Consider the following 26932-nt stretch of genomic DNA (forward strand, 5'->3'; position numbering starts at 1 on the left):
ACAAAACTCACAAAATCCCAAACCCCCATTCAGGCACATGAGGCACCACGGGGTGTAGAAACGAGAAATCCATGGAAACAGCTGGAAAAAGCCCCAAAGCCCCAGGTCACCCCCACACGCTGCCCCCTGCCCTTGCTGCTCTCCCCGCCGGTTATTTCCAGCCCTCTGCATCCCCCTCCTCCTCCTCCCCACTCCCTCCCGGCACCCTGCTCTCCTCCGCTCGCTCTTGCATTCTGGTATTTGGTGTGTTCCTCAGCTGCAGGAAATTCCTGATGCTCTCCATCATGCAGCCTGTGCTCGCATCCCCCGCCCTGCCCGGCTCCCCTCCAGAGGACAGCCATGTGCCGGACAGCCAGCGCCGCCGCCATCCTCCCTCCCAGCAACGGCTTTTACTGCTCTCTCTTCGCCTTCTCCTTCTCCTTTGGTTGTTTTCCCTTCAATTACTTTCAACTCTAACCCTGCAGAACTCCCCCTCTCCATCTGCACCGAGGGCTGAAGCCGCCCAGCTCCGGCCATTCCCCTGCCTGGCTTTTCCCTCCTCGTCTTCCTCTCTTCGCGAGACCGCTCCTGATCTTATTTTAATTCGTCTCAGACGGTGTTGGAGTGTTATTTTAAGAGAGAGGATATGCACAGACATTGTGTTTTCTGCTTTTTCCTGGCCCCAAGCCAGGCTCTCTGGGCTGTCAGCTACCCACTGTGTTGCAGTCACGTGTGGGAAGAGGCAGCCAGAGCCAGCCTCACAACTCCTGGTAGCAACATGGAAATCAAGTGTGCACTTTCTTCCCTCTGTATGTGTCTGTATTATTAATAGCGTCTCTCTCCGTGAGTTATCCATAATGTATCCTAATACCTGTCCGTGGGTAAATGATGTATCACGGAGCACTCCTGCCCTTGGCTCCGCACGCCACCGAGGGGGGACAGGCGTGGTGGCAGTGCCACCATCACCCCCGAGGTGTGGCACAGGGATGGGGGACAGGACAGAGGGATGGGGGTGGAATCTGGCGGCCACGAGCTGCGCCGGTGTGTCCCAGCCTGCTGGCAGCTTGGTGAAATGGGCATGTGGGGAGCAGCGGGGAGCTGCAGGGAGGATGGGGCCAGCTGGCACGGGGATGGCACTGAGCGATCCTTGTCACCGGCCAGGAGGTGCCGGGGGACACCCATGTCCCACGCTGTGGACACTGACGCTGGCTGCCACGAGCTCACAAAGGAATGGGGCAGGTCACTGCACACCTGAGGGACGGCAGGAGGCCAGTGGGCAGCAGGGAAGGTGCAGGATGGATACATGGCATGGGCTGGATGGATGGACACAGCACAGCACAGAGCTCAGAGCTTGGCTTTGCAGGACACCAATGTGTCCCAAGAGGATGCACTTCAGCAGGAGATGCTCAGAAGAGTCCTGGGGGCTCCCAGCCCCAGGAGGCTGAGCAGGGCTCCCCCCGGGTCATACAAATACACCCAGAACTGGGGCAGCACCCAGGCCCCTGCATTCAAAGACAGCTGGTGCTGCCCCTCTCCAGGCTCTGGGGTCCCCTCTGCATCCTGGGGATGGAGACACCAGGGCAAGTAAACAACCAGGGATGGGGGTCTTCACAGTGCTAACCAGTAATATAGAGACCACATATTGATCCACACTGTGCCTACACCCCATTACACCGATAAAGCAGATGTGCCTGCAAAAGCACACGGGCACGTACATCCCACCCACCCTGTGCACCACCTTGACACACAGATGTGTGCAGGTGCTGCTGGAACAGGGGGCTGCCAGCAGCATCCCCAGCCAACAACGCCCCTGCCTGCAGTGTCCCCTTCCCACAGTACCCCCACACATCCCTGCTGGGACACCGTGCCCATGCCCACACACCATGCCCAGGATGCAGCAGCGTGCAGGGACAGAGGGGCACCCCAAGGCCAGGGGGTGCCCAGGCGGGGCAGCCCTGCCCCCCGACACACAGCGGGAGCAGTGTGGGTGCCAGCACCCAGCTGGGGTCACGGGGAGCAGGAATCCAGGAAGGCAAACTGGAGCTCAAAGCTTCACATTTCTGGATTCTGGTTCCCGTTTCTGCTCCCGGCTGTTTCCATGGAAACTGGCGTCGGACCTGGGAAAATAAGGTTAGGGTTTGCAGTGGAGGCCCACTGCCAGCCTGCCTGCCTCTGCGCCCCTCCGGCTCTGCCGCCTCCCCGGGGCACATGCCCAGGTACCCCCATGCCTGTACCCACTTGATGCTCAGGTCTGGGGGCTGAGCCACACCGGCACCCCCTGGCATCTTCCAGCCCCCTCTGTCCTCCCAGGTGACCCCGGGGAGCCCAGCACAGGCTGGGAAATTTGGCAACTGGAGCCACCATGCTGCTCCCTGGCATGCAGGTGAGGGCGGCGAGTTGGCGGTGGCACCCACTGGACCCACAGCCCTTCCCTGCCCTCCCGCTCTCTTCCCTGGTGCTCCAAACATGGCACAGCTCAGGCTCCATGGAAACTTCCCCACAATGCTCATGTGGCCATGGCACCCCAGCAGCCCCGCTGGGACAGGGGACACCGAGACTGTCCCCACTACTGACACCTCATTTGCGAGGGGCTTTACAAGGACTCAGCCTCAACAGGAACATCATCCTCCCCTTCCCCAGCTCAGGATCCCCAATTGCTCCAGGGAAGGTGGGGAGCTGGAGGGGGGAAGAGAACCAGGACACGACACCTCGGGGGAGCCGTGAAGACTAATGAATGGAGGCTTTTAAAAAGCACTTTGACTGAGAAGTGCTATAGTAGGAACTAATTATCCCTCCCGCCTGCGCGCACCCTCGCACGCCGGCGCAGCCGCGTCCCGCTCCCTCCCGGAGCCACAGCTGCAGAATCGCAGCCAACCCCGGGCTGCACCGAGCACCAGGCAGCCACGCCAACCAACAGGCACTGCCCTGGCCGGGGAACATCCCCTCTGAGACCCCTCCTCTGCCCCCCCTGTGCCTGTGCTCCCCGCTTTGCTCCACGGCCTCCCTGGCAAAGCTGGCAGCAGCAGGCTGGGGGCACAGGGTGGTGCTCACGTCCCTCCTTGCACTGGGGTTTTGGGGAATGTTTCCTTTCTAATTGAAATCCGCCATTTTACAGTGATGGCAGGTAGGCTGGGCAGCCGGTCCCTGTGGATGCTCAGGGATGGACGGCACCTGGCACGGCGGGGTGGGCGGCGGAGCTGGCACAGACCTCTGTCCCCCGCATCTGTGACCCTGCAGCCCAGCCAGTGGAGCCAGCCCTTCTCCCTCCTGCCCAGCTCTGAGCAGCAGCCAAGGGCAGCAGCGAGACACAGGGAGGCGCCCCAAATGCTCAAGCGAGCAGGTCCCCACGCTGCCACCCTAGAGCAGCCGCAGTTTTGGGGCGGTGCCGGCGATGCTCCCCGTCCCTCCGCACCCCTGGAGCGGGATCTGGCACAATCCCATCCTGCCGTCCCAGCACTGCCCACTGCCCCATTTCGCATTCCAGTGTGGGCCGGCCCCGCTGCCCTCTCACTCCCACCCCCACCCCGGGCTGCGTTTCAGCTGTTGTTGAATTCAGTCCAGGCTGGATTCATCACAAGAGCCCTCAAGCGGCTGAAAACAAACAGAAAAAACAGGGAGCAGGAGCGCGCAGAGCGATCGATCGGCGCTGGGGGGGCCTGAGGGCCTTTGGCAACGCCAGACCAGCCTCAAATTCCTCACTTCCAAGAGAAAAGGAGCTGGGGATGAGCGGCAGGAAGAGGGGGATGGAAGCACAACAGCCACCAGGCGCTGGACCATGGCGGCGAAGCCCCCGGGCACGGTGCTGCGGCGCTGGGCACAGAGTGGTGCTGCCTCTCCCTTCCTCGCCGAGACGGGCTCGTACCGCTCTGAAACTTCCCTCTTGTGGTTACTGCAGTTAAAAAAGCAAACAGGAGACTTGGGTGCATTAAAAAAGAAATAGGAAATGGCACAAAGGGTGGGAGCACCCGCAAGGATGGGATTTGCCCAGCAGCGGTGGCACTGGGGCGGGCGTTGGGTCAGGGTGCTTGTCCCTGGGGCAGGGGGGAGAGACCCCTCACCCTGGCACTGCAGAGGGGAGTGTGTGGCATGGGGCAGGCAGCTGTGGCCCCAGATCCCCGGGATGGATGGTCATGGCGGGGGAAGCAAACACCAACCCTGCTCCGGTGGGAATTGCCACCACTGGAGCTGCGGGGTCAGGTTGCTGCGCCTGGGTTTTTAAGAGGGGCTGGATAATTTTTACCACCACTAACGATCCCATCTGTGCCTGACACGCTCCAGCTCCGAGCCCAGCATTCCGGCAGGGCTCCCACACCTCCCTGCCAAGCCACTCCAACTTGCCTCCCCCTGCCTCGACTGCTGACGGCACAGGGCCCGTGCACGGTGCTGCTGGCACAGGGGGCAGCCATGCTCCTAGCGTCTCCTGGTGCCACCACTGTTCCCTTCCACGGTGTTCTGGAGGACTGGGGGTGACAGCCGTGGGGTGGCCAATGTGGAGATGTGGCAGAGACAGGGATGCTGCACAGCCTGGGGGCACAGAGGAGCCTCTCCAGCCTCAAGGAGAATTTAGCAGGGTTTTTTTTGGCAGTGGTCCCTTGCAGGGTGACACTTGCTGTCCTCTCTGTGCAAGGACAAGGACCCTGGGATGTACTGGCACCATTTGCCCTCTTCCTGGCTCCAAACAAAGACCTACAAGAGGGTGCTGCTTTTTGGGAAGGGGGTTTGCAGCATCTTGCCTGCAGAACTCCCTGCCAAATCCCATCCAGTCAGGACCTGAGGGGCATAGCACTGGTGCCTGCAGCACAAGGCTCCTCTCCCTGCAATGTCAACCTGCTGCTCCACATCCAAGGCTGCCCTTGGAAAAGCTGTCGGCTGTGCTGGCTGGTTTGCCAAGCCCAGGACAAGCTCTTTAGCTCGACTCTGCCAGAACAGATGCCTGGGCGACTGTAATTCTTCCTAGCATGGATGGAGGGGGGGATGTGTGGAAAAAAACCCAACCTCATTTAAGCATTGCAGCGGCTGCTCCTCCTTTCCCCAGCATCCACAGCATCGCAGCCCCACAGAGGGTCCCCCAAAACCTGAGAGGCAAAGCGGGGAGAAGCTGGGTGATGCCAGGAGGGAAGGCGATGCCCAGAGGGAGGATGGCGTGGCACAGCACACGCTGGAGCTGAGCAGGGCTCTGCTGCCAGCTGGGGAGGAGAGAGCGACCCGCTGCAAGGACAAGTGGGAAGCGCGAGCTCGGCGTGCCACCGGTGTCCTTGCAAACGCTTGCCTGCTCTGTCTCGATGCTCCCCACAAAACAACAAGCCCGTTCTCATGGCAATGTCCTCTCCAAAGAGCACAGGGAAGGGAGCACGGTGACACGCTCTGGAAGGGCCACGCTCCTTGTCCCCCCAACTCAGCACGGCTGCGGGGCAGGAGCTCCAGCCCGGCCACTGCACTGCTGGAGGAGGCCAGCAGTGTTTCCACATGGATATTTTCTTCCACTGGCTGCAGTTTGGGTCTGCCAAAAGCCAAAACAAGAATGGAAACATCCCATTTTGTTGGCAAAAATTCAAGGCAGGGTTGGGGTTTTTTTCTTTGGTTTCGGCTTTTTCCTTTTTTTTTTTGTTCTTGTCTTTGGTTACGAACGGAAATTCCCTGCCATGAAATCATGACGAAACCCCAAACCAAAACACAGCTTGGACTGAAACCTTCACCCGATTCCCCGTGGATCCCATGTGGGGCTCATCCCAGGGCTGGGATCACCCCCACACAGCCGTGGGACACGGGACCGAGCCCAGACCTCGTCGCCAGCCCCAGCCCTGTGGGAGGTGAGGGGATGCTGTGCTTTGGGGATCCCTCCAGGGACCCGATGTAATTCCAGCCTTGGAATGTACCACTTCCCAGCCCTGGTCTACACCACCCTGCCTTGGTGATGGCACCTGGCAGCCAGCACCAGGCCTGACAAAGCACAGATTTGTCCAAAGGGAAACTGGTCCCTGTGGATGGGGCCAAGCAGGGACCAGGACTGGGGTGCCAGTGGCTCCAAGCATATCATTAGAGCGCTGTTTGCTCCCAGGAAGGTGCTTTGCAAGAGCAGTTGCTGGGAATGGCCTCATCCAGCCTATCCCAGGGAGTCCGGATGTGGCCAAGCCCTGGGGCTCACCCCTGCAGCCTGCCCAGCATTCTCTCCTCCCATTCCCTCTTCCCACCAGATGTTGGGGCTGGAGAATGAAAGAGCTCTTCCCACCCCAGTCCCTGCTGCATCTCCCTCCATCTCCCGTTCCGGAGCCTGGATCCAGCCGGGCAGGCTGAACGAGGCCGAGCCTTTGTCCGGCCCCCCCCCGGCCGCGCTGCCCTTCTCTGGTCCAGCCCCGCCGCCGCGCCAAGAGCCGGCAGAGGATGGCGGCAGCCCGGCCTGCTGGGGCCCTTCTCTCCTCCTCCTCCTGCCCCGAAGCCCCTGCGGCCATGCCACCCCCTGCTAAGCGCTGCCAGCACCTCTCCTCCACCCCTGCCTGTCCCCAAAACCGGGAGAGCCCCCCCTTGCTGGTCAGTGTTGCGCCCCAAACCACGCACCGGGCACAGCATCACAGCGTCACTGCTCTGCACCCCCAGTCTGCTCCTCCCTGGGGGGCGAGCATCCCTGGGGGCTCAGCCGAGCAGGGCGGGGTGAGGCGGGGTCCGGGGCAGCGTGGAGCCGGGTTATCTGTCTGCAGAGCTCCGTGCACAGCAATTAACCTCAAGAGAGCAGCCGCGGCTCCTGCCAAGAACCACATTAGGTGTGTGTGGCAGCGTCTAGACATGTGAGAGACCAGAGGCCTTGATCTGGAGGAAGGCGGCTCCATCCCTTCCCCCAGCCCTTGCCCGCCGCCCCACAGGGACCCCCTTGCTGGGGTCTGGCCAGCTTCGAGGACGGAGCACCAGGAGGGAGCGGGGACGGCAGCGGGAGGCTGGGCTGAGCATCCATCCCTCTGTGTGGGGGTGGCTCCAAAGAGCTCCGAGCTGGGCTCTTAACCCAGGACTCTCCTGCTTGGCACACGGCATGGCACGGCATGGCGCGGTATCCTCATGGATGCACACCCTCAGGCGCCCAGCCATCGCTGGGAGGAGGAGGAGAAGGGTGGTTGCAAGCACTGCCTGAGCCATCTCCCACCAGGAGATGAGACAAACGTCCCATGGAGCCAGCAGCAAGCCCTGTGATGAGCCCTGGAGCAGGGATGGTGGGAAGAGACCCAGCTCGCTGCTTCCCCATGCCAACCCTGTCACCTGGGGCAGGTGGGACGGAACCAGGTGGGCGCCGTGGGGGCGGGGCACCCTCCCTGCCAGTGCCCCTCACACCCATGACACCCCCTTGCTCTCACCTCCCGGGTGCAGCCACCCCAGACGGCTGCAGGATGCTGGGGAGAAGAGATTTTCCCGACGTTAATTAATTAAAATAAACAGCAAATTAAATACAGCAAAATTAAAATAGCTCCGGAAATTAATTTTCAACAAAACCCACCTGGAAAGGCTGGATATTTAAAGAATTAATGGAGCCCTTTGAGACCATAAAGAACCACTGAGCTCCCAGCATCCACCAGCCCCCTCCGAGCCCGCCCGGGGCCGCAGGGCTATGGGGAAGCTGGGATGGGACTGGAACAGGACCTTGGGAAGGGACCCAGGATGGGACCCGCACCTCCTGGCAGCTCCTGCCTCGCAGCTGCCTGCACATGCCTGCTGCTGCCACACTGGGACGGAAGGACACTGGAGAAGGATGCAGGGATGCTCCACACCATCCCAGTGGGAAGCACCGGCCCCAGCTCTGCCTTGGCTGGACACAGGGCCCTGCAGGGGCACCGAGCTCCTGCCGGCTTTGCTCGGAGGCTGGGGGCAAACGCTGTGGTCCCTGTGTGACCCGCTTGGGCACAAGGATGTCCCCGTCACCCTCCTGGCCAGAGCCCACTGCACCGAGGGAAACCTTGACCTCCAAACCCCATCTGCTGGGTGCCCCGGGCCCCCCACAGCTCTCCCCACGAATAATCCCCCGGCCAAGGCGGGATTACTGTGCAAACTGGCCGCGCAGCCGGACAAAGCTCCTTACCAGGCTCGGCGGGCGGACCGAGGGGCTCGCGGGGGGCCGGGCGGGGCGCGGGCCCGGCTCCGGGCGGGCAGCGGACGGGCCGAGGTGCCGGGCAGCATCCCCGCGCCCGCCGGGCTCCGGCCTGACACCCGGCACACGGCTGGGCTCTGCCAAACCGCCCGGGGCTGGGAGGCCCATCCGGCGCCAGCCCTCCCACGGCCGAGGCGGCGTTTCCTCTCCCTGCGCCCAGCGTGCGCACAGGCGCAGCGGCACAGGCACCGGCGGGCGAGAAAAGGCTCCGGAAGGAAATGGAGAAAGCAACACTAAGCTGGCAGGTGGAGAGCAGGAGGGGCCGCGGTCACCTCCGCCCCGGTGCGGGGTGCCGAGGGGCATCTGGGGGTCCCCACCTCGCTGGGGTGCCCGGCTGCGCTGCCACCGCTGGGCTGCTCTACTTCATCATCCGGGGAAACTGAGGCAGAGCGGCCGCAGCTTCGTGAGGAGCCCCTGGCTCTCCGGGCAGGGAACCGCTCCCCCCCGCCGCGGCCGGGATGACACCAGCTCCCCATCCTCCTCCCGCTCCACCCTGTTCCTGCAGGAACCCAGGAGTCCGGGCTCCGGGCAGGCAGCCAGGGCCTCCCTCCTGCTGCACCTCCCGCCCTGCCTGCCCCGGCCCCGCGGCCGGCTCCGGCCCCGGCTCCCGCGTCCCTGCCCGGTTCCCGCCGGCACACACCTTCCCACCGCGTGTCAGGGCGACCTTGGAGCGCTGCCGCGGCCGCTCCGTGCCAGACTTCGCGGCGATGCCCACGGCACAGCCGGGGGTGACGGATCGGCAGGAAGGGGGATTTTTTTCCCCATTTGTTTATTCGTTGGGTGGGTTTTTTCCCTTGCCGGAGACAAAGGCAGGCTGTGTGCCCAGGCGCGGGGTCCGGGGGTGCCGGCGGTGCCGGGACCCCGTGGCGATGCCGGGCCAGCCGCGCCGGGGGCTCTGGGTGGCCGGCTTCCTCCGCACACAGATGGCTGTTTCGACTCAGTCGAGCGCTTGACCTAAATCTCCTCCTGATCCACGGGAGCTGCAGTCCCTCAGCAGCACAGCTCAAGGCGAGGAGGAGGAGGAGGATGAAGGGGGGGGCCGCGGCCAGCTGCGGACTGGCGGGAGGGTCGTGCCGGAGGGCCCCCACCCCGGGTTTGGCAGCAGGGCCGGCGGAGGCGGCAGTGGAGGGAAGGAGGGAGGGAAAGGGGGGGGTGGAAAAAAAAAAAGTCTCCCACGCTTCGAGCTCCAGCGCCGGCCGCCCGCGCCTGCGTGCTGCACCCACCGGGACGGGGCAACCGCCCCGCCGGGCTCGACGCCCCGGCAGACCACTTCCTCGGAGAGGGGCCCGGCGGAGGAAGCTCCAACGGCTCGAAAGTTTCGCCTGTGACTCAACCGCTGGCTGGGGTGACGGAGCCGACCCTGCAAAGGGGGGGGCCCTGGGATCCCAGGGGTTCGGGGCATCGGGGTGGGGGAATTTTTTGGGTTCCCCAGACGAGGGTTGTCTGCGAGGCATGGCGCTCCACCCCCAGTGTCGGAGCAGCCCAAACCGGCTTCCCAGCGACAGCAGAAAGCTTTTAAAATCCCCTACGCGCGGCATGACTCACTCCAGAGCCAGTGCCCAAAACAAGCTCCGACACGGAGAGGAATGGCGAGAGCAGGGATGCTGGGGGCGGGCAGGAGGGGCTGGGGAGGGCCGGGGAGGGGGAAAGGGGGAGACAGAAGGAGGGAGAGAAAAGAGAAGAGGCAGAAATAACAGCATCTGAAACTCTGCCTGCTGGAGGCTAATTGGTTCCGGCACAGCCTGGTTTGTTTGGCAATGTTTCCTCTAATCCTTCAGGCTCCGCGCTCCCGGCCCCAGGGACATGGGGACATCTCGACACCCGGCCACTGCGGCACTCCCAGCTTGGACCCCCTCCCACTCGCGGATGCAGAAGGATGATGCTGCGACTGGCTCGGCCCACCCCGGGTGCCCCCGAATCCTCCAAGGCTCTGCACTCCCAGCCCCAGGGACACGGAGACATCTCAACACCCAGCCGATGCCCCTGTGGCACTACTGGCTTGGATCCCTCTCCCACCCTGGGATGCTGGGGGTGATGCTGGGACCTCCCTGAAATCCTCCTGGGGCTGCACCCTGCCGTGGCGACATCCTGGGAATGGAATCTGTGGTGACACCCTGGGGATGGGGTCCCCTTCCGCAGCGCTGGGCGCAGGGATGCTCAGAGGGCTGGGGCGGCAGAGGGAAGGGAGGGGAAGGGAAGGGAGGGGAAGGGAAGGGAAGGGAGGGGAGGGGAGGGGAGGGGAGGGGAGGGGAGGGGAGGGGAGGGGAGGGGAGGGGAGGGAAGGGGAGGGGAGAGGAGGGGAAGGAGGGGAAGGGAGGGAGGGCCCCCACGGCCCAGCATGGCCGAGCCAGAGCACTAGCCAAGAGTCGGCAGCTTTGTTCCAGGTGCCGGCTCCCTTTTTTTCATTAGGCTAATGGGATGCGGATGCATTATTCCATTCCACATGCTGCTAATGAACCACTCAGGCCAGTGCATTTGCATTAATGTGCAAAGCACTGGAGGAGGGTGGAGTGGCTGCATCTGGCCAAGGCTGACCTTCCCTGCACCGCCCAGCCTCCCCAAGCCGTGCTGCGCTCCCACCACTCTCCCACCACCCACTGGACCCAGGAACTCCTCGGGATGGCTCCGACCCACATTCCAGGTCACCAGGACACTGAGCCACCTCATACTTGCTGCCCACCTTGTCCTTTTGTCCATACTGTGCCTGGCCAACTCCACCACCCCTTCCCATATGGATCATGGATGACGCCCCCCCTGCCAGTGCCCCACTCTGTACCCTGTCCCCAATGCACAAGTGACCACAGCATTCCTCCTGCACTCTTCCCTGCTCCCCAAAAAGCAATCACTCTGCATCCTGCACGGGAACCTGCTCGGCATGTCCCTCCTCCCTGGTTACTTGTACTGGGACCTCCCAGCACCACCCCAGAGCTCCCTTGCAGCACCCCAGGGGAGCAGGGGGCCCTCTCCAAGCCCCCCCAGCCCAGAGCTGGCAGGCAGCGCGGGGCGCGGGCGTCACTGGAGCCCTTGGGTTGTTTGTTACGGCTCCCAACTGCCTCTGTCCCCGGAGAGGTTTCGAAGGCGAGTGACCCACGAACTGGAATGCGCAAAGCCTCCAGCAAACAGAGCCAGCTGCCTGCGCCCGCGCAGGGGGGGTGCTGAGGGGAGAGCAGCCGGCCCCGGCACGGCACGGCACAGCCCCGACACAACTGCACAGCCCTGATGTCCTCCCAGCGTGGGCAACCACCTGGCTGAGCTGAGATAAGAGCAGCCCATTGGTCTTGTCAAGTCCCCAGTGTCATCAGCTATCGTCAAGGTCCCCCCATGTCCCACTTCCTCCCTTCCTCCCAGCCTGTTATTTGGCAGCACATGGCCTCCCAGAGCCGTGCTGGGATCATGCTTCTCCTCTCGCCTGTCTGCAAGACATGAGTCCTTGGGCGGCCAAAGGACCTTTAGGACCTGGGGCAGCACAGTGGCAGTGCCAGACCCCCGGCCTTGTCCTTTGCCACCTCCCAGGTGCTGGAGGGCTCCTGCTGGGATCGGTGCGGATGAGCACAGCCCTGCTGGCCCCGGGTGGGCATGGCAGGGGCTCAGCAGCTCCGTGCCCGGCAAGTGTGCGAAGCCCCCTTGCTGGAGCGCGTGCACACGGGTGTCTGGGTTTGTCACAGCCCGGTGAGCAAGTTAATCTCAGGCTCCCTGACACGTGGAATAAAATCGCGATCCCATAATGGAATTCATTCGTCTTCCTGTCCAGGCAAAGAACAAGCCCTCCACTGCCCGCTGGGGCTGGGGCTGGGCCAGGCCAAGGTGGCCAGTGCCCAGCTCCCAGCAGGGGGTCCCTGCCTGCACCCACCCTCCTCCCTGCCACGGGACCACACTGGCACTGCAGCGATGTTCCCATGAGCACAAACCCAGAAAGGTGCCAAACACTGGGTGCCCCAAAGTGTTCCCTTCCCAGGGGACATCAGCCACGTCTGTGGGGGCAGCTGGGGTCACCAAGGACAGCTGAGCTCCCCCAGGGTGATCTGGGGTCCTGTTGTGCTGGAGGGCAGGCATAGCACTCATGAGGGGGGAAAGGGAAACTGATGCAGATGGTGGTTTTGGGAAAGGGCAATCCAGGTGGCATGAAGGGGACAGGGGAAGATGTCCCTCTGTCCTTGTGTCTTTCTGTCCCTGCTGCTCCTTCTCTACTGCAAGTGCCTTGGCCAGGCCTGGTACAGAGGACCAGGGATTCTGCAGGGATAGCACCAGCTGAGGCACCCATGGGTCACCCCAGCACAGCCCCAAGGACTGCCTCATCCACAGCCAGGGGTACAAGTAATGGGGAAAATCTAAGGAGTCTGGGCAGGGCAGGAGGCCACAGGGTTGTCATGCTGCTCTGTGCCTTGTTTTCCCTCTGGCACCCATGTTGAGGCCACCCCCAGGGAGGAAAGTGGCCCCGCGGCCAGTAGAAGAGGAGGAGGAGGAGGAGGAGGAGGAGGAGGAGAAGGAGGAGGAGGAGGAGGAGGAGGAGAAGGAGGAGGGCTGCTCCTTCTCGGGCACACAAAGCCCCTTTCATAGGGGCTGAGTTTGGATTTCCTCTGCCAGCCCAGCACCTCGCTCCCTCCTGCCCTGCCAGCAAGGCTGTGGTCAGAGTGGGAAGCTGGCGGGTGGGACACCTGGGGGGACTCAGGGACCTTCAGGTGGCTTCATCCCTCACCCTGACCATCCCCATGATTTTTGCCTCCTGTCAGCTTTTAATTATACCCCTAATAAAAGTCGTTTTGCAGGGGAACAGGAGCTTTGTTGCTCAGGAGCTCATCTGCTCCTGCTGCTCCTTTCCTGCTTTAAACTGTAATCCTCAGCTGGGGACACTGCAATTAGCCACCATGGAGCTGGGCACCGTGTCACGAGGATTAGGGCTCCCTTCGGTGGGGAGCTGGGGGACCCAGCCCTGGTGTAGGTCGATGGCTCTTTGCAGGATGGGGTCTCCCCACTACAGCCCCCAAAAGAGGGGCACAAGCTTAAGAGCCCCTCAGAGCCAGGCATCCCACAGCTGATCTCCTCTGGGCCCCCACTGCCCTGCACCCTGCACGGCATCAGTGCCACTGGGTTTTTTGGGGTGCGTGGGACCCACACAGCCCCTCTGCCAAACCCCCTGCAGTCCCCCATGCAGGCAGACCCAAGCAGGTCACCCTTCTAGGGGTCAGGTGGCTTTGTGACTCTGGGGACAACGATGGGGCTGGGAAGACCAACAGGAGCCTCAACCCACAGCTCTGCATGTCTGTGAACACTGGTGCCCATCCCCAAGGCCCTGTGTCCCCGAGCAGGGCTGAAGGGGGAAACTGAGGCACAGGGCACCAGGTGCCCACGACGCACACACTGAAGCTGGAGACAGCTTCAGTGACACTGGTGACTGATGTGACACTGGTGCAGTTTCGGTGACGTGGGACCCTCGTGCACGTCTCCGGCATGGCAAAGGGGTCGCTGGACCCCTGGAAGCCCCTGAAAGGAGCCCGCGCGTGGCTCGCGGTGCCTGTCGCCAATCAGCCTCTTCCCGGGGCTGCACGGGGAGCGCGGGCGCTCGTTAGCAGCCGCTCATTAAGAGCCCTCCGGGAGGATGAAGGTACCGGGGGCACCTGCACCTCGGTTTAATGAGCTGCAGCACCATTAAATGTTGGAGGGGACCTCGGGCACGGTGGGGGTGCTGGTGCGGGGGCTACCCCCACCCTGACCCCCACCCAAAGCTGCGGGTCCCTGCGCCGGCGTGGCCACGGGAGAGGAGGAGCGCGGGGAGTGGAGTCACGGTGACAACTGAGACGGCAGTGGCAGCTGCTGCCAGGGACACCCCGAGGTGCCCACCAGCGCCGAGGGACACCCGGGGGACTCGTCCCCCCTCCAAGCCAGCACCCACGGGCGCTGCACTGAGAGGGTGACTGTGGCCAGAGCGGGACAGCAGTGCTGGGGCACGACAGGACATCTGGAACCTCAGGGTGGGGACCTTCCCACTCTGGGTGCCCCTAAACTGAGAAGGGGACTGACATCCTGCCCCCAAGGGCCTCACCCAGCGCCCAGAGCTCCCAGTCTAACCATTAAACCACAGCCTCACAGAGCACTTAGAGGGGACGCCTGGGGGGAATCTCCCGGGGCCCCCCCCAGGGGCACGATGTGTCCCCAGCCCAGCAGCCAGCCCCGCAGGATGCCTGGGTCCCCACGCTCGCACCCACCCGCGTGGGGCTCTCCCTCGTTAATGTTTACTCGGGTTCGTTAGCGCCAGCATATCGCCATGGCAACACTGCAAGCTGCGCGTCGCCATCCGCGCCACTGTCGTGAGGCTTGGGGACGTCCCCACGCGTGGGGTCACCGCGGGCATCCACCACCGCCACCTCCCACCCCGGGCATGTGGGGCTGGGGGACAGGGTGGGGAGCAAAGGGAGTGGGACACACCAGGGCTCGCCACCTCCCCGCCGGGATGACACGGCTCGGTGTCACCCTGCCGGGGTGACAGCACCCGTCGCTCACCCCCAAAGCGCCGCCGCCACGCCGGGGCTGCAGGCGTGCGCGGGCACTGCCAACACGCCTCGGTGCTGCATTATTTATAAACTGGAGGAGCAGAGGGTTCGGCAGCAGCTGCAGAGCCCTTGAGGGCCACCCTGCCCGGCGTCACGCAGCCACCGAGCCCACTGGCACGGTGTCACCGCAGCCCCAGCAGCCAGGAGGGACGATAGGGACAAGGCTGCCTGTGGGGCCGGCAGAGCCACGGGGCACCCAGATGTCACCCTGGTGTCCCCTTGGATGGTACGGGCGGCTGGGGCAGCACGTGGGGATGTCTGTGTGTCCCTGTGTCCCCTGCGCTGGCACAGCACCCCAACCTGCCTCCTGCCACTCCAACCTGCTCTGAACCACCCCAGCCCGCCTCCTGCCACCTCAGCCTTCCTACTGCCACTCCAACCTGCTCCTGTCACCACCTCCCTCTTGCCACCTCAACCTCCCTCTTGTCACCCCAACCCGCCCGCTGTCACCCCAGCCTGCTCCTGCCTCTGCATGACCTCACTGCAGTGGGGCTGGGGGATGGCAGCAAAGGGGTGTCCCCGTGCCAGCCCTCCGTGGCACACACTCGGGCGAGCACTGGGAGGAGGATGTGGCCCCAGCATTTTCTCCCACCATGGGCTCTGTTGGCTACGGCAAACAGGTTTTCCTTAAGCTTTGCAGAATCCACCCACCTCCTCCCCCCCTACGAGTCCCACCTCCAGGCTGATGGGGAGAAGGAAGGAGGGGGGTGAAAGGCTGAATTGGGGCTTTTAATTTTTCATTATTAATTTCCCATCGACGCCGAGAGGCACCGGGGCTGTCTCAGCCGCCCCCAGCATCGCCCCCCGCGCTCCCGCGCGCTCTCCCGGAGCTCTGCACCGGCTGAAGCCGAGCCAGGCTGCCGATAGGATTAATTCTGCATGACTGCCCATCTCCGCGGGGGGATCTAAGACCCTCAGGCCTGCAGCAATCTTTAAAATTCCTCCAGCCCAACTTAATTCCCTCTTCCTGCAGAGCTGGCGCATCTGCTGCAGTCAGGCACGGAGAGAAGGAGACGGAGGGAGAGGGGGGGACGACGGGCACCCAGCACCGCCGTCAGCTCCGGCGCCAGGCGGTGGCCCTGCCATGGTGGTCGTGGTCCTGCGTTGTCACTGTGGGGTCACCCAAAGCCATGCCAGTTACCCATCCCATCCCTGTGGGTGGTTGGTACTGGGGACAGGGGAAACTGAGTCAGAGTGGGGCAGCCCTGGATGCAGGGTTCCCCCATTTCCCCCTAGACAGGGGACGGACACAGCCCCCTAAACTGTTGTCACCTCTCTGTCCCTGCTGGGATTCCCCAAAGCAGGAGATTGATGTAAAAATGAGTTTTTCCATCACCTATGAGCTCTGCCTCTCCAAGCGGGTCTCATTCAGCCCCCCAGCCCACTCTCACCTTCCGCTGTCCCAAAGGGCAGACTCCCAGGGTCGAACATCCTCTGGGAGCATTCGGGGCTCAAGGTTCCCTGGATCTTGGGATGGCTCGTTAGAAACAGAGCTACTGCTTGGGAAAAGCAGCACGGGGGAAAAGCCTCCCCTCCTCAGCCAGAGGACAAGCACCCAGTGTCACCCAGAGGCCGCCCACACCCATCCCCATCCCCGCGGGACGCCCCGTCCATTCAGCCACCTCTGGGCAGTGTCAGGACAAGGAGCCTGGCCAGGCTGGGGGGTTCTCCCCCCCAAGCCCCCGCCATGCACCGCGGCAGCCCGGGGACGGTGGCGTGTCCCCACGCTTTGAAGGCTCAGCCACACCGAGGCTGGCAGCCGGCGGGCAGAGCTAACCTTCAGGGGGTGATGGGGAGAGGCCATGGCAGCATGGAGGGATGGATGAGGGATGGCTGGATACAGCCACAGTGCTCCAAAGCCTGCTGCACCCACCACCTACCCAGCGCCACGGCACCCTCCCGAGGTGCTGGGCAGCCGGATCCAGGAGAGCCATCCCTTTTGCCTTCTTGCCTCCAAGTTGCCCAGCTCACCAGGCAGCTGAGGAGTGCAGCCCAGCCCAGCTGCTGGCGGAGCTGCAGATACATGCATTTAAATCACTTATATCTTTACTTTCTCCTGCGCTGGCTGTGAGATGGGCTTTTTTTTGCATGCGTAATTAGGGGGTGGAACAGATGGCGGAGGGTTCGTTTAAAGTAATGCATCCATTAAAATAACCTTCGCTGTCGGGGACTGCGCTCCGACAGGGGCCTGCTTCACCGGGGGTGGTGGGGAGGGTGGGGGGGCTTTGTGTGGTGAGGAGGGGGGTGTTGGACATTGGGAAGGGGGACGGAGCGCACATTCCCTGTGGGATGCATCATGCTGGATCATGGGATGAAGGATACACCAACCCATGTTGTCATGAGAGAGCCGGGGCTAAACTACGATCAAACTGGGGGCAAACTGGAATTGAACTGGTACTCTTCAGGGCTCAGTTTCCATGGCAATACGATGGCAGTGAGACGGTGGGGACGCGAAACCCAGGTTGGGGAGGATGCCAACAGTTCTTGAGGCAGGCATAGTGCTCGTGGGTACCCTGGGGTACCCTGTCCAGAGCTGCCCCCCATGGGGACTATGCCCACCTCTGTCCCCCACCTGCCACAGAACCCAAAATATGCCTGAGGAGGGCATTGCCACGCAGCACCAGCCTTCTCTCCTGTTTCAAACCCCAGGTTCCTGGGAGAGGCAGGAGGGCTTTGTTCAGGCACCGGAGGAGCGGAGGCCAGAGAAAGCAGGAGTGCCCTGCCAGCTCTTGTGTTTCACTCCCAAGGAATGCCGGGGAGGGGAGGGGAACACTGCTCCCCGCCTTCCCGCCCCGCTGGGCGCCCAGCCCGGCTGCAGGGTGCTGAGGCTGGGAGGAAGAGGAGGGATGAAGGATGGGGAGGCGGGCATCGCGCGGATGCCGTGGTCCCACCACGTGCAGCCAGGGCTGGCAGCGGGTGGGCTGGGGAGGGGGGGACACGCAATGACACACACCCGGGGTGACACGGTGATGCCAAGCACTGTCTCGGCTGGAGCAAATAATTCTGGGCAAGAGCTGCTGAGCAAATATCACACCCCTCTCTGGAAGGAAAGGAGGAGCACCCACTAAAGGAAAGGAGGGGTACCCACTAAATCTGGGGAGTCCAGAGAGGCCAGAGAAGAGGATGGGGAAGGGTGAGAGCAGCAGTGGCACCAGAGCCACCCAAGCGTGTTCAAATATTTAGTGTGCACTTGCAAAGGTGCTTCTGCTGCCTTTAGGGCATCGCTGCGTTGGAAGCATCAGAGAGGTGGGAACCAGGGGGATGGGGAGCAAATGCCAGGGATGTGCTGCAGGGGGGTCTTTCTTTTCCAGCTGTGCCGGGAGGGCCAAGGCACGGGAGCCCAGGAAAGGCTGGAGTAAGCTCAGCTTTGCCCTGAGCCTGGCCCCTGCCTTGTTTCCCCCTCCCTGGCCACAGCTCCCAGAGCCCAAGGGACTGCACATCCCTCCATTCTCCTCCTCTTCCTCCAGCCCCGTGAGCCTCACTGGTTCCCCACATTCCTTCTCACTGGCACCCTCGGGTGTCCCCAAGCACTGTCATGGCCTGGGGGACAGCTGGTGGCTCTGGCAACGTGGCACATGACATCTACAGCAGCAGTGAAGTGCTGAGGGCGGGGGACCAAGGGGTGGTCAGGTGCTGGGGCAAGGGACCAAGGGGACATGTGGCATAGCAGGGCTGGATGGGGACCACTGCAGAGGTGCCAGCAGCCAAGAGGGGATCATGGCAGGACATGAATCATGGGATGACAGAGGTCCCCAGGCCAGCAAGGTGCCCAGACTCTCCGTTTTGACCTCCCCCACCCCACACACGCATCAAGGAGGCAGCACATTCTGCTGCGCTGGCAGAATGAGGGACGCTGGGCTTTGCCCCATTCCCACATCATCCTGCGGCCACCAAGCCCCTGCCCCATCACCCCCACTCCCACTCACTGATCCAAAATTCCCCCTACTCACCCCTGTCCTCTCACCTGCCATCACCTCCCCATCAAACGCCAGAGTCTCCCTTTGCCTCTCTGGATGTTTCGTGAGCTCCCTTTGGTGCACCCCAGCACAGTGAGCTCTTCTCACTCCCAGCCAGCAATCCGCCGGGAAAAACCGGTCCCAAAAACCTTCCCCACATCCGCGCCAGCTCTGCGGGTCTGGGGGGGGCCGCGGCCGGCCCCCTGCTCGCCAAGAACAATAGCGCCTTGTTCCAGCCCGGCTCCGTCCTCTCCTCCCTGGGCAAAGCCCTGGCCACTCTCACCTCTACGTTCCTCTCGCTGTTTCCCAGCTCCCTCCTGCCAAATCCCCGTTCCCGAGTGCTTCTCCTCCCCGCGGGTCCATATTAAGCTACATTCTCCTTTCAGCTGGGTGGAAAACAGCAGTAATAACCATGTGGAGAGAGCCGTGCCCCCCACCTCCACTTCCCTCCCACTTTGGGGTTCAAATTTCATTTCAGCAAAAAAGCTTCCCCCGCCTCCAATTTCTTCCCCCAAACCGAGTCGCTGTCGTCGCGTCTGATCTCGGCAGGGGCCGTATGGATGCTCAGCTCCTCCTGGTTCAGGATCTGCTGCCAATCTGGACCTCGCAAACTGGTTCTCACACAGCTCCCGCGTAGCACCTCCCTCCCAGCAGTTATTGTCCCTCCTCAGCCACCCCAACCCAGCTCACTCTCCTGCCACCCTGCTCTCTTGCCACCCTTCCATCCCGTTTCACTGCTGCCTTGCTCCTCTGTCACCCTGCTCCACTGCCATCCTAGTTCCCCGCCACCCCGCTCTCTGCCACCCCTCTCCCATGGCACCCTGTTCTCCTGCTCCCCCTTCATCCCATTCCCTGCCACCCCTCTCCCATGGCACCCTGTTCTCCTGCTCCCCCTTCATCCCATTCCCTGCCACCCTGATCCACTGTCACCCTGCTACCCTTTCCCCTGTGACCCTACTCTCCCTGTCCCCTTGTTTAGTTGTCATCACACTCCATGCCACCCTGCCCTTCTGTCACCCCTCTCCCAATGCCACCCCTGCTCCCTGTGCCACTCATCTGGTGCTCCACAGGGTGCTCAGGCCCCTGCTTCTGCTGGGCACATCCAAACCAAACCAAACCAAACCAAACCAAACCAAACCAAACCAAACCAAACCAAGCCGCCAACTTCGCCAGGCAAGATTTATTCCTGGCATTTTCCCGGGGGGCCAGCGGGGCTGGCAGCTGGCAGGGAGCAGAGCGTCCCTGCTGCCTCCAGCCCAGCAGCCTCCCTCTTTCCTGCAGCTGAGGAGCTCATCTCCCTCGCCCAAGGCGCTCCATCCTCCTCCAGATATTTTAGGCCCAGGTTTTGCAAGGAATGTTCAGGCGCTGAGCCCAAGCCGATGCGCTGAAGTCAGCAGGAGGCGAAGAGGGAAGAGGAAAGAGGGAAGAGAGAAGAAGGGAGAGTGTGCGTGGGGCTTGAGGCCCTGGAGGCGGCAGCGGCAGCTGAGGGATGGGATGGGATGGGATGGGATGGGATGGGATGGGATGGGATGGGATGGGATGGGATGGCATGGCATGGGATGGGATGGGATGGCATGGCATGGCATGGCATGGCATGGCATGGCATGGCATGGCATGGCCTCCTCTCCCTGGAGCTGGTTTAGCAGTGGGAAGGGCAGAGGACTGGAGCTGGAGGATGCCAGAACTGCTTCCCTCTCCCTCTGAGAGGATCAATACCACATTCTGCCTCTCCTCTGTCTCCCTGCATTGTGCCAGGCCAGGCTGCACCAACACTCTCCCTCCGGCATGTCATGGGATTTGGAATGGGAAGGGGGATGCCCAACACTGTCAGTTCCTTTCACTGGGGAGGAGAAGGAGATATTTTTGCCAGGGTGGTGTGACCCCTGCAAACACCTGCCCAGCCCCACCTTAGCACCCAGGATCTCCAAGCCAGCCTCGTCCCTGTGCATCAATCTTTGCCTCTATACCAAACCCTCCCTGTGCACATCAATACCTGCCTCTATACCAAAGCCTGTCTGCAAACTAAACTCTGCCCATGCACACCAATCCCTGCCTGCAGCCCCTGCCTTGTACACCAAATTACCTGCACAGCAAACCCTGCCAGCAAACCAAGCTCCACCTGCACACCAACCCCTTCCTGCACGCCAGTGTTTGCCTGTGCACCAAACCCTGTCCACACACCCTGCCTGCACACCAAACCCTGCCTGCACAGCCAGCACTTCCGACGCTGCCCATGCACGTGCTGACAGCTCCCACTCGCACTCCCCTTCCTGCTGCACCCCACTGACCCCGGCATCCCCCCAGACACCATCCCCTGCTCCCCGCCATGCCATGGGACAGCCCATCACCCCCGAGCCCGGCTCACGGCCGGGGGCTCTCGCAGCACCGAGGGAGTCCCCGGCACACGCCAGCCCTGTCACGGCCTCGCTGGCACGCCGCGGCCGACGTGCTCCGACAGGTGAGCCCCCGGGGCAGCGTTCCTGCCCGGGCCGGCAACTGTCCCCACCGGGCAGCCGGTCTGCCGGCATGTTCCTTCCCAGCACGTCCCTCCCTCCTTCCCTGCACATGCAGCCTCTCTCGGCCGGCGAAAGGGGGGAGCCGACAGATTTTAATGAGCTCCCCGGAGGCATCGCTCCGCACCCCCCATCCTCCCGCCTCTTCCCGCGCCCGGGAACCGATGCTCTGAAACACAACCCTCGGTGGCAAGCCTGGAAAAAAACCACAGGGCACATTTCCCCCCGCCTTTTCCCTTCCCTCCTCGCCTCCCCCAGCTTTTTTTTGCTCTCCTGCCGATGCCAAAGACCCAGCCGGGCTCTTGTGCTTTCACTCGCAGCTGCAGCTGCCGATTTTCGCTGTAAGCCCTTGTGCCTAGAAGGCCCAGAGCGAGGGATTCTGGGACGCGGTGATTGAAGACAGCACCAGCACGGAGACCATTGCTCAGACTTTCCCTGTCTGTCGCCCCAACGCTCAACCCACAGAGAGGGAGGGAAAAAAAAAGAAAGAAAAAAGGAGGAAAAAAAAAAAAGAAAGATGGAGAAGGGAAAAAAACCCCACCGGACTGGCGCTCGCCCCTTCCCACCCACGCCTTGAACACGCTCTGCTGTGCCAGCACTGAGCACCCGGGCAGGCAGCACACGGGGATGGGGTGGGCCCCCCAGCCCTGTGACACCCTGGTGAACTCCCAATCCAACACCAAATCCCACCAGAAGTGCGCTGGATCCCTCCCACTGTTCAGCCCACTGTACATCACCCTAAAAACTCCCAGTGGGGAGCTAAGCGCAGCCCAGTTATTTCCCTTTTGTGTTATTTTTAAGGAAAATAATAACAAAGCAGCTTTCAAGCCAGTGTCTGCAGCACAAGGTGAATATTGGGGTGTGGGTGCGAGGGGTGGTGACAAATGAGCACGATGCCAGGTCCTCGTGGGAAGCTGAACGCTCACCACAGCACTGGGACTGCCAGGATGGGCCCCAGAGCCAAGCAAACACCCTGGGAACATGTCACCATGTCCCCACTGCATGCAGAGCCCCCTGAGGAACAAGGTCCCCAGCACCCTGGGTGTCCAGACACGCCTGGGAAGGTCCCATGGGATCAAATCCTTGCCCTCCAGCACGGGGCCAAGGCATGGCTCAGCATGTGCCCCGAGGCAGAGCGGGAACAACTCCAGCTGGGACAGATGGATGGATGGACACGGATGGGAGAGAGGGAACCAGGCTGTGACCCCATGCACCCCTAAGCCGGCAGAGGAGGGGGTGTGCTGAGCATCTCCCGGCCAGCTGAGCCCTCACATCCCAAAAAGCTCCCCCAGCATCACCGGCTCCCCAAGGACCGCGGCCGGAGCGCACGGCGCATCCCAGCCCCGAAGTTTGGCGGGCAGTGAGGCGGGGAGGGGACGGCAGTGGGGGAGGACACACATCTGCGACGCATTCAGGGGCCATCCCGCATCCGGGCAGCCCGGCCACAGCCCAGCATCCAGCCGGCCGGCCCCAGGGGGGAACGCTGCCATATCACCAGGCAAAAATCCCCCCCACATCCCTCCCGCTCCTGTTACCGAGCCCGGAAGAAGGAAACAGCCCTCCCCACCGCTGCCCTGTTTACCAAGAGCTGGTTCCAAGCACTCGGGAGAATAGCAGGAGCATTTCAAGGCCCTGTTTCCACTCGGCTGACACACACTATTTATAGAAGCCCACAATTCTCCCAGAGCTTTCCTCGGGATCTCAGCAGAAATAGCCTGCCCCGGGTCTCTGCTGCCTCCTCTAAGGAGGCCAGGGCAGCGCCAGCCCCCCCAGGCTTCCCGTAACCTTCCATGGGCTTCCATGGCTTCTCCTCTGCCGGCCGCCCCGCTCCGGGGATGTCCTTGGCTACCCCGTGGGCGCCACGGTGCCAACCCCTCTCCCCCAAACCACCTCCACCTCCTGCCCGGCCGCCTCCCGGCGGTGGCTCCGGCCGGTGTCCGGGAGGGAACCGGGCTGAGGCTGCCGGGCTACAGGGGGGACACGCCAGGAGCCGAGCGAAAGCCACCTCCCGCCTGACTGCATCGGAGCGCGGCAGAGCCCCGGGGGACTCGCACCGGGGATGGAGTTGGCCTATTCAGGTTACAGAGACATGGCAGAGCGGAATTTGGCGCCGCGCCATCCCTTCTCCAGCCCCCCCCTCCGCCCTCCTCTTCCACCCCCCGCTCCCCACCACCACCACCACCCTCCCCTGCAAATTCCACAGCCCAGCAGGAGAAGCCAGTGTAAGGGGACACCTGGGGGGGCGAGGAAAGGGGGAGAGGCTTCGGAGGGGGGGCCTCGATTCAGACCACGGGGCCCCAGTTTGGACCACGCGCCCCCGACTCAGACCACGCCGGCAGCAGGGTGGGAAAGAGAGCGGGGCAGGATCTGTGCCCGGCGCCCCGGGGGTTCGCTTCTGCTCTCTGTCACGCCAGGATAAATCTGGAGTGACTCCACCGCGCGCTGTGGCACACAATGAGCTCACCCCGCTGCTTTTGGGGGGCTGTCCTGGCAGCCACGGCCAGGCGGGCTGGATGCACGAGGCCACCTGGTCGTGGGCACAGCCACGTCGTCCCCCCAGCACATAAACAAGCGGGGACTCAGGTGTCTCCACCTGCGTCGGCCTTGGGGACATCAAGCACAGAGGGTCTGGCGTCAGCGTGACCCTGTGGGGCGACTCCAGCCCCCGCCAAAGCCATCGCGGTCCCCCGTGGTCCCCGTGGTCCCTATCGCAAGCACCGAGGGGCCGCGCGGGGGGGGGGGGGCGGGGGTAAATCAGCTGATCGATAAAAACAAATCAGAGGGGGGATGACAGGCACGGGAGTAACAACCGCTCGCCGAACCCCGCGCCACGGACCACGCAACTTCACCGGCGGGGCTGGCGGGAGCCTCCCGCGCGCCCCTCGCCCCGCAGCCTCCCGGGAGTGCCCCCGCTGGGCAGCCCCCGCTCCCCCGAGCCGGCCTGCCGGGGAAGGCCGTGGGAGGCTGTGCCCCGGGGGGTCCCCCTGTTCTCCGGGGAGCCCCCCTAGCCCCCCGCGCTGCTGACAGGCTCTGCCTTCTAGCGGCCGGAGCCGGCTCTGACAGCTGTCACTCACCGCTCGCACCCGGGGGGGCAGAGCTGGGGGGGGTCCAGGGGGAGGCGGCCGAACTCGCGGCCATGGCAGTCCCCGCGCAATGGGGGGCTCGCCCCGGGCCCCCCGCGCCCGCACGCCCCTCCCCACCACAAGTGCCATTAAACTCCGGCAATTTGGCACCAACTCGCCGCGCAACTTCAGCGGAGGGGACGGCGCGGGGGGGGACACATGCACGCGACACGCCGCCTCCTCCCCCCCCCGCTCTGCCCAAACGGGGTGTCCCGTGTGTCCTCCCCCCCTCCCAGCCCCACACAAAGGCGGGGGTCCCCGGTACTCACCCGCCGGCTCCTGCGCTCCGCGCCCCTCGGAGCCCGCCCGCTTGGGGAGGCTCCTGCCGCCCGCCTGGGCTGCGTCCTGACCGGCCGCGGGGGTCCCGGAGCCCTCGGCACCGCTCGCCACCTTCAACGAGAGCATTTCCAGCGCCTCCTGCTCACATTCTCCCCAGGCAACTCCGCTCCTGCCAGCCCGCCCCCTCCTCCGTCCCCTGCCTGCTCTTTCCTCCTTCCCTCTCCCCCCCTCCACCCCTCTATTTTATTTTTTCCGGGATTTTCTCTCCCCTCTACCGCTCAGCTTATTTTTTCCCCCTTTTTTTCCTTTTTTTTTTTCTCCCCTTTTTTTCACCTTTTTTGCCCCTTTTTTTCCTCCTCTTTTTTTCTCCCCCCCCCCCTTCGCCTCTCACACACACACAAAAGGCAGCGGAGCGGGAGGCGGAGGGGAACCGACCTCCCCTCTGCGCCTCCGCCGCTCGCCGCCTGCGGAAAGCAAAGAAAGACACAGCGCAGCAGAGCCCTAGCTTGCCGCTGCCTCCCCCCTTCCTCCTCCTCCTCCTCCTCCTCCTCCTCCCTCCTCCTCCTCCTCCTCCTCCTCCTCCACCACCACCTCCTCCCTCTCTCTTGCCTTCTGCCGCTCCCGGCTTTGTGGGGGCTGGGATAAAAGGGGGGGAGCAGAGCCGGCGGCCAGGCGCGCCCAGCCCCTCGCTCCTCTCTCCGTGCGCGGCGGGGACCGCGGCTCCGCTTCGCTCCGCTGTCAGCGGCACGGCCAGCATCCGGCACCCCGGGGAGCCGTGCAGCACCGCCGGGGCATGCCGGGCCTTGTAGTCCTTCCTTTCCCCCCCCTCTTTTTTTTCCCCTCCTTCCTTCCCCCCCCCTTTTTTCTCCTCCCAGTCGCTGCGAAGCGCGCAGGGAGGGGCGCGAATGGGCGCGCGGCCGCGGAGCGCCGCTCTGGGAGGGGGGATCCTTGCAGAGAGGGGACACTTTGGGGGGACACCCTGGGGGAAGCGTAACCCCCCGGCTGCCCCCGCTCCCCGCCGTCCCTCTGGGATGCGCGGGGCATTGCTGCCCTCTCCCGGGTTGCACCCGCACTGCGCGCCCCCTCCTTAGGGAGGCAGGATTCGGGCACACACACCCTTCTCTGCAGCCCCCTCCCCACAATCGGGGGTGCGCAGGTTCATCGCTGTCTCCAGGGCAGCACCCCTGAGCCCTCACACACCCCGCGGAGCCCAGTGTGCCCAGTGTGCCCAGTGTGCCCAGTGTGCCCAGTGTGCCCAGTGTACCCGCGGAGCCCAGAGTGCCCATGGAGCCCAATGTGCCCAGTGTACCCATGGAGCCCAATGTGCCCAGTGTACCCATGGAGCCAAGAGTGCCCACGGAGCCCAATGTGCCCAGTGTGCCCATGGAGCCCAATGTGCCCAGTGTGCCCATGGAGCCCAATGTGCCCATGGAGCCCAGTGTGCCCGGTGTGCCCAGTGTGCCCAGTGTGCCCATGGAGCCCAATGTGCCCAATGTGCCCATGGAGCCCAATGTGCCCGGTGTGCCCAGTGTGCCCAGTGTGTCCCCGGAGCCCAGTGAGCCCAGTGTGCCCAGTGTGCCCAGTGTGTCCCCGGAGCCCAGTGAGCCCAGTGTGCCCAGTGTGCCCATGGAGCCCAGAGTGCCCACGGAGCCCAGTGTGCCCATGGAGCCAACCACGTCCTTTTTTCCTTTCCCCCTCTCCCCCCTCCCACCCCCTGCCAACTTGTAACTCTTTTTTTTTTTCTTTTCTTTTTTTTTTTTTTTTTTTTTTTTAAATCTAAAGCTCTCTCTGAGACCTGGCATTATCCCTGCTGTTTGCTAACACCCTGTGCCTCCAGTTTTTTTGTGTCCCCTCTTGGCCATGTGCTAAAGGGAATGTCAGGAGGAAAGGTGGTGACCAAGGCCCCTCAGGACAGTGGTGGCAGAGCAGGGAGCTGCCTCCCAACTTCCTGAGCACCTCATAACCTCCCTCCTCACAGCTCCATGGAGCATCTCCCCAGCACCAAGTCGCCGTCGCTGTTAATGTTCCCGGAGCTGGGTAGATACAATATAATTAAAGTAGATAATACTAGTGATGTTTGTTATGACATCGTGGTTTTGTGAGTGACGAGTGAAGGGTTAACTCCAGGGAATTGGGAATATTGCTTGGCTGCTAATAACACGTGAGTCATGGATGGAATAACACATGGGTGCAGGGAGAGACAGCACCTGGCTTTACAGCAGCCCTTTGCCTCGCCTGCGCGGGGCACGTTGGGGTTTCACGCGTGTTTTTGGATCAACAGGCAGCGAGGAAGGAATCTGAGCTCCAGACACACACTGCTCACCCCAGCTTCACTGCTAAACTGGGATAAACTGGTGAGCTTGAGAGCTGTCCTCCAGCTGCGACCTATTGCAACTGGAAAGGTGCA

General features: G+C 63.1%; 1 protein-coding gene across 3 annotated transcripts in view; it reads right to left on the reverse strand.

The window, feature by feature from the left end:
• Window positions 1-25251, reverse strand: part of AHDC1 (AT-hook DNA binding motif containing 1) — a 50249-nt gene extending 24998 nt beyond the window's left edge. Inside the window, exons 1-2 of one of the 3 annotated variants that reach the window (XM_059868599.1) lie at window positions 25135-25251; window positions 24516-24636 (exon numbers count right to left, since the gene is read on the reverse strand). Coding sequence is in view for 1 of the 3 variants with exons in the window: in XM_059868596.1 (XP_059724579.1) it covers window positions 24516-24651 (136 nt within the window). In the remaining 2 variants the exon portion in view is untranslated. Of the gene's footprint in view, window positions 1-24515; window positions 24703-24960; window positions 24979-25134 lie in introns of those variants that run through there. The other 2 variants (XM_059868600.1, XM_059868596.1) reach the window with 2 other exon arrangements.
• Window positions 25252-26932: the final 1681 nt, after the last annotated feature.

The sequence above is a fragment of the Haemorhous mexicanus genome, chromosome 27 (genome assembly GCF_027477595.1).
Source record: "Haemorhous mexicanus isolate bHaeMex1 chromosome 27, bHaeMex1.pri, whole genome shotgun sequence".
Taxonomy (NCBI): domain Eukaryota; kingdom Metazoa; phylum Chordata; class Aves; order Passeriformes; family Fringillidae; genus Haemorhous; species Haemorhous mexicanus.